This window comes from Notothenia coriiceps, unplaced genomic scaffold (genome assembly GCF_000735185.1).
Source record: "Notothenia coriiceps isolate Sejong01 unplaced genomic scaffold, NC01 NC01_scaffold00035348, whole genome shotgun sequence".
Classification (NCBI taxonomy): domain Eukaryota; kingdom Metazoa; phylum Chordata; class Actinopteri; order Perciformes; family Nototheniidae; genus Notothenia; species Notothenia coriiceps.
This window is the reverse complement of record NW_011368049.1, coordinates 1-7705: the sequence shown is the minus strand read 5'-3', so window position 1 is coordinate 7705 and position 7705 is coordinate 1. Positions and strand designations below refer to the sequence as shown.

The 7705-nt window shown below is 40.4% G+C and overlaps 1 protein-coding gene across 1 annotated transcript; it reads right to left on the bottom strand.

The window, feature by feature from the left end:
• Positions 1–1289: 1289 nt before the first annotated feature.
• gal (galanin/GMAP prepropeptide) lies at positions 1290–7413 on the bottom strand (the record flags this gene model as incomplete). Its single annotated transcript, XM_010791229.1, has 5 exons — positions 1290–1603; positions 2261–2332; positions 2636–2716; positions 4881–4952; positions 7347–7413. Coding segments are annotated over 5 exons (354 nt in total), but the record flags the coding sequence as incomplete, so codon positions are not given.
• Positions 7414–7705: the final 292 nt, after the last annotated feature.

Here is a 7705-nt window from a genome sequence, read left to right as displayed (position 1 = left end):
TCAAAACGTTTGAGACCCACTGAGATAACTTAGACTAAAGTGAGCTATCTAAACCCTCAGAGTCCTTTACCTCACTGAGCCTCTCAGACAGGACAGAACTCTCCCTCCACATTATTGTAGAAAAAGCTTCTTATATACGTTAGCGCAGCAGAAGCTAACAACAATCCCCGCCGGTACCGGTGCACCCCCTCTCTCTCTCTCTCTCTCTCTCTCTCTCTCTCTCTCTCTCACTTTGGCTGTGAGCTGCGGGCGCCTGATAAGCCAACATCCCCCACTTTCATCACTTGCAGCGCCCATCGTACAGGGCAAATGGAAAATGTAACCGGGGTGAAAAGGGTGTTACTTACTTTACTTAATTATGAATATTGTTACATCAAGGCTGAATTTTTTTTTTTTATTATATTTGTATTATCTTTGTATTTACTCTTGTGGAAGTGCAGATCCCCTGTCCTCCACCAGGGGGTGCTGCAGCACCCTCAGCACCCCTACTTCCCACGGCCCTGTAGAGCACCATATGTTTGGTAGATTTGGCAGTTATTTGATATAACTCAACACATTAGTTGTATTTCCTTTAACAGGTGGATATAGAGTTGCTGCAGTGGAGACGCACAGCTGATAACTGGAACACAAACCACCAAATAAAAAAATAAACATTAATTGACTCCACTCCGCACGGATCCCCCGATACATTCTTACAGTTGCTCATCATGGGGGGGGGGGTCTTCTGTCCCCGGCACAAACACACTGCCTGAGGAAGGCTATGTGTATTTTTGTCATTAACCTTTTTCGGACCACTTATTTATTTATTTTGATGATGATCCGACCTCCATGCTGCTACTCTGGTTCAAACTGCATCCACCAAACAATATGATTTATCTCGACCTCCCCAAAATAACCAAAATCTGACACGGTGTGAGATGGGAAAAATCGGCACAATGACTACTTTGGTACTTTAAGTATATTTTGATGGTAATACTGTTGTACTTATACTTGAGTAACATTTTGAATGCAGGACTTTTACTTTAACAGTATTTTAGGTTTTATAACAAACATTACTTCCTAGTGAGTAGAAATATTTCAGACATGTGTTGATTATTATGATAATTTGTGAATCCACTGTCCTCACCTACTTGAAAAACATCAGATACGTTATGTACTGTAATCTGAGTGATTAATTTGGTGATACTTATGTAAAGAAATAAACTCCAATTCAAGTCCAGTGCCATTTGTTTATTAATTGCCCTCCATTTTCATCTATCAGATGAAAGAATACTAAGATGACAATACAGTGAGTTATTGAACAGATCGTCCCACAGCCAGCAGACACTCGCTGACCTTTTTATTTACATAGGAGCAGACAGATCTCGTATTTGTATTGGGGGGACAATCATTCAAAGAGTCAAAGAAGCAGATCTCTGGAGCCAGGACAAATCCAGCGTCAGGGTATGGATGGTGGGACAGGAAGGGGACATGTAAGACGGAGGGGGTCCGGATAGCAAAAGCATGACTCGGGCTGATGGAGGTGAGGAGAGGGGGGGCCATTAGGGGTTGGCAAGTTCATCTGATGTCACAGAGGAAGGCAGGCTGTCCAAGGCTCCCATCTCTGCAACACACACCAACACAAGTACATTACTACAGACATAAGAGGGTCAGCCAATCACAATGCTCATCATGTAGGCCTACTCACAAACCAGCCATAGCACCAAATATATATCTGACCATGGTGCAGTCACTTAAACACTTTAGTGTCCTTTTGACAGTCAGTGTTACTGCTCTGATTTTTAAATGACTATCTCGTTTGCACTTGTACACAACATTTCCACGATGTAATGCAGAAAGATGACAAACTCTTACAGTAAATGGGTTCTTGCTGTGTTTATGGTTAATTTTAGTATTATTTTTTGTCTCATACTCCGTAGACTTGGCTTAGCGGTGGTGACATGAAGTTATGTGACGTTTGTAGTTTGTTCAGAGCCTAAGGTTAGCCATTTACCTTTACAAAATCTTAAAAATTATGTTAATATGTGCATAATATCCTATTGATCAAAATGTTTAAGTATCATAAATGTTTGTTTGATACAGAGATTATATTCTGCACTATTCCAAAATCCAATGGAAAGGCCCCATTGCCTTTTTGTCAAGGTCAATGGTAGTGGAGGAAGTCTGTGTGGTAAAGTTAATAATGAAGAAATGTTCCATTCCACATTCTGTAGCATAACCCTCACTTTGAGGAATATTGAAACAGAAAGCATGAGCATACCTTTAAGTTTAAGGTACGACAGGATGTCGATGACAGTGTGGATGATGTCTCCATCTGCTATTCTCTGGGCACCTGTGGAGGCAGAGCAACAAAGGGCAGTTTGACAGGAGCTGTGCTTACAATAACATGGGAAATAAATATCTTTAGACACCAAGATATCTGCATCAAGGAAGAAGCTTTTATTATCCAACATGGCAGAGAGTCACAGAGAAACCTGAACCAAAAAACGATATAAAGTAAATCAGCGCACCTAAGGTTTAAAACACAAATTGAGTTTGTCTTTACACAAAGAGAGGAAGGTTTCTGTTTCACAGGGCACACACACATATCTACAGACCAACACAGATAGAAACACAGAAACAGAAACACACACACCTGTTCTGTAGTCCTCCTCCATGTCCCTCTTCCCAGCGAGCCCCGCCTTGTCTACGAGCGTCCTGTGTCCATCGATCCCGTCTAGACAGGGAGGATCACAGTCAGCACCACATGTCAGAGGTGTGTACTGCAGTTCAACTTGATTAAAGTATTACAGCTACTTGGATACATTTCCTAAATATCCCACAGTTTTAGAAATAATCACACATTAGAGACAAATACATACAGAGTACACACATGACACCACTCTGCCTAGATTTCATAAGAAGATAAAGGACATTGTTGTACACTTGGTTATTTCAGCATGGTATTTGGTTTGTATTTGTTTGGTTACATTTCCAAACTTGTACGGACCACCTGCAGGGCTTGGCTCATGGAATTGCAGTAAAACAGAAAAGTACAAAACATAGAATGGACTACAGTTTTAACACACAAGGAAACGCATTTGGATAATAAAACGTAAAAAATATATATATATTGGACAAGCAAAGACATGGTACAGGACGGACTCTCACCACTTTAGTACACAGCACTAGAAGGTCTCATAGAGAAGCTATATGCCTAACCAGACGTTCATTTTCCAAAGCAACCACTCACCCTTTAAGTCTGTTCTATCTTAACACTGATTACCACACATTTTACTTGGCTATGTTTAGCCTAGCTTAGCGCTAGCCTTGCCCTGTGAAAAAGAAAACATGTGCTACTAAGTAATTACCATTACCACGATGTTTCACCTCAGATAGCACGACAATAATAGAGTGGTGCAGATATGAGTCATAAAACTGAGGATTGAGTTAGCATTTAATCACTTTCGATTCCCTCGTTTCAAAATTCAATGGTTTTCGTTATAAGCCTGGAATAAGGTCTGTGAGTAATACAAGCTGTGTTTGTTCAATGGCAAAATAAATATGTCAGAAAATACCCCACGGATGACTGTCTGAAGGTATATGAGTCATAAAAACAGCGGTTGCTAACAAGTAACTCAATTAAACAACTAAATGTAGCAGCCGTTAGCTTAGCGGTGTTCAGAATCCAATAGTTTTACTTCTGCCGATTGCATTTAATCTTCAAAAACCATAAAAGTGTTGTTAATATGTGGAGATTAATCAGCTGAATGAAAAGTACAAGTGTCATAAACATGTGTTTGCCACATATATAATTATAATCAAAGCAAACAGCTTTTACTAGCCCAAGTTTGTGCCTCTCAGCATATTATAGTTATCTATGGGCTTAACACCCAATTTTGTATGAAAAATATGAGGCTGCAACTTGGACTGCACAAGTTGCAGCAAAAATGCTCCTGTTAATATATTAAAAGTAAAACCCAATGTTACATTTCTTTTTTGTGATTTTTCAGAAAAACAGATGCTTAACTCTGAGACCTATTTTCAAAACGTAGCCGAGGTTCAAGCTTGGGCTCACACAGTGTTTACTGATGATGAATTCATTCACTGAACTGCAGAACCTTATCTGTGTTCTTACACTGCAGCATTACTCACCAGTCATTTCAAGTATGTGTATTTATCACATTTTACTTGATGTTACGAGTGGTCATGATGTGTGTTTGAAGAGAGCCATTAGGTGGCTTCCTCATTAGGTAAAGTAGTGCTTGAGCTGCTCCCCCTGTACTGTCTGCGTTTGTTGAACTTTAAGTCCAATTAAAATACATGACATTGAAGTGATCACAAGGGGAAAATTATTAAAACAATTTTTAATGGTTTTGTGTTTCCAGTATAAACCACTTTTCTTCCGCTTTTCAGGAACCTCCTGTTTTGGTTTTTACTTTTACACAGACTCCTGCTTCAGGAAGGGTGGGGACGAGTTTTCGAGGAGCTGTCTTTTCAGAAGGAATGGCACTTGAATTATACGGCAGAGCCTTTTGAGACCTGACAACAGTTTGATGGAAACATGAGGACATGATTGAGGAAATCTGAATCCTCACATTTCTAACATTGAAGTGCATTAATACTATATATCTTGCACATGATGTTAAGCGCAGTGTAGTCCCACCTAACGCCTTAGCTAACATTCACTCTAAAGACATCAACATGGATGTGTTTGCTTACAGAGCGGAGAGAAATGCAATGTTTGGATGCATAAGCACAAAAAGCAGTGGGATGAAAGGCGCCCCCTCCCCCGCCTCCCAGACGTGGGACAGAAGCAGCTAAGAGATGCGGGATGTTTGCACAGAGCAATTCGTAGCCTGACACCAAGGCCCTGCAGCGGCTGTACGTTTCTATCTTACATTGAGCGACCAGCTCCTCTCTGCCTCTGGCACTGGGAGAATCCTTTATCTGAATTAGGTGATCAATACGACCTGAAACACAGGATGAGGCACGAGCAACCTTTACCTGGGCTTCACACACACAAACACAAACACACACACACACACACACACACACACACACACACACACACACACACACACACACACACACACACACACACACACACACACACTCATCTGGATACGCAGTGTAGACGGTAATGAGGCTGTCTTTAAATGATACGTAATGAGCTGACAGTGGAGACAGTGGACAAAGAAACAGAACAGTAGCTATTCACACAGGATGAGCTTGACTTTTCTTGTTGTTACAAAAGCAATTTTTTTTTAACAAAACAGGTGAGCTCAGGGGTTAGGAGAAAAACACAGAAATCATTTTAAAGTGATTAGATTATTATTATTATGTTCTCCGTTTACTTAACGCCGTTATATAAAGAAACGTTTTACTCAGGCTTTGAATCAAAACGTTAGTCCGTACCAACATTTGGTTAAATATCAACTAGTTAGTTAGCTAATGTTCGGGGAGCAGGGCCACGCCTCAACAACACCTCTGATTACCTGCTAACACATCCTGCCTCTGTGGTCTCTAAATCCACGACCCACCCCCCTTTCCTTTCCATTCATCCACTCCACTTCCTATCTTATTTTAAACCACATTAGTAAACCACATCTCTCATCCCTTTGACCACGTGTCCTTCCCTAACCCAATTATCCCTTCCTCCATTCATGTGTCCGTTCCCATTCATCCCTCCCTCCCTACATCGCTTCGACCATTCATCCCTTCTTCCCAACAACTCTTTGACATTTTATGCCTCCTTCACTTCATCCATCTTTCCTTACAACCCTTCATCCCTCCCTTCCCATATTACTTAGACTCCCATCTTGCCCCTTCTACATACCTTTGACCTTTCACCCCTCCCTCCTTACATCCGTTTATCAATGAATCCCTCTCATCATTCATCGGATTTTCCCTACATCCTTTTCATCCATTCATCCCTCCTTCCCTACATTCCTTCATCCTCTCTTCCTGTCTCCCCTAATCTATTCTTCTTTCATCTGGTGCATACTTGTTGTCCCATTATAGTTACTGTCTGGGATCTGGTATTCAGATCTGGCAGAAACACGCCTGAGACTGAGCCCCCACCCTGAGTCTCTCTGTTGGACTTCAGTCTGTCCTCCAGACCAGCCTGACAGACAGCATCCCTCATCATCCTTCTTCAACCCTTACATTCAATATCTCCTTAAATTACATCTGTAACCGACACAGTGTTGAGGCGCAGTCCTTGCTCTTGAAATGTAGCTTTAAACTAATGTCGTGTCATTAAATCCACCTGTGCTTTCCTGCTTGCTTTGATCATAACTCTGCTAAAGGCAATATTGCCAAATAAAAATGTAAATATTACCAATGCATCTCTTTTATAATGCTGTGTTTTTCAGCTGGTTTACAGCTCCTAAAGCCTAACACATTTTTTTAAATATTTTTTTTTAAAAGAGAGCCTTGCTTCTGGCTGTTATTTTCTCTCACTTCTCATTTGTGGTATGTGCTATAATTCAACCCCTGTGCATGACTTTGTTAAATTCTAGCTTTGAGACCTCAAATATAAATAATACTTGGTCATATATTTTGGAACTTATTTATCATACATTGTGTCGTTGTTATCTGAGGTCTTTGACCAATACCGATGTACTTGTACTCTTGGGAGGGCTGTTTTTTAATAAGTTATTATTTTTGCCCTCCTGCTTCAAGTAACTTGGTTTTCTTGTGTGTATAATAAGGATTGTATTTTAATTAATGTGATCCTTTGTTTTTGAATAAATGTAAAAGACTCAACAAGACAAACCAGATGCTGTGTGAGCGCAGAGGCAGAATGATGCACTGATAGAAGGAGCATGGAGTAAGAGATGGGGGGGTGACAACATTTGAAATGTTCACAGATAATTTAGTACTAAGCCAGGACAGCAGCATTAATCATAATGTATGGATGATGTATTGAGGTCCAGGTGTTTTGCTTGTATAGCAAATGACACCTTGTCAATGATTAAGTTGTGCGGCACAAACTAAATGGATAGAAAATATATTAGAATTCAAAGGAAATGTAAACATAATTGGACCTAATATTAACTATTACTAAAATGTGATAATAATTTAGCAAAGAAGGTAGCATTTTGTTAATTGGCAAAATGTGCAATAGGTTTTCAAAGTTCATGGCAGAGAAATTATTTGGACATGTTCAACGGATTGCTGTGTGTGTGTGTGTCTGTGTGTGTGTGTGTGTGTGTGTGTGTGTGTGTGTGTGTGTGTGTGTGTGTGTGTGTGTGTGTGTGTGTGTGTGTGTGTGTGTGTGTGTGTGTGTGTGTGTGTGTGTGTGTGTGTGTGTGTGAGAGTGAGTGTGTGTGTGTGTGTGTGTGTGTGCAGTTGGTACTTACGGGGACCTAACAGGTAGCCAGCACTGTTCAGAGTCCAGCCACGCTTCTCCTTCGCCTGCAGGGTCCACAGACATGATCAGAGTCATCAAAATATCAAAAATGTTCACAAGTAACAAAAAGTATTATGGTTAAAAAACTCCTCTTCTACCTCTTTCTTTGTAGCCTGCCAATGACCAGTAATAATAATAATAATAATCCGTATATTTATTATAGCGCTTTATCATTTACTCTCAAAGCACTTCACAAATACACATTACACATACAGATCATACATACATGTAATGGTCATCTACTGTGGACAATACCCACAGGAGCAAGTTCAGGGGCCTCGTTTATAAGGGGATATTCGCTCAAAAAAT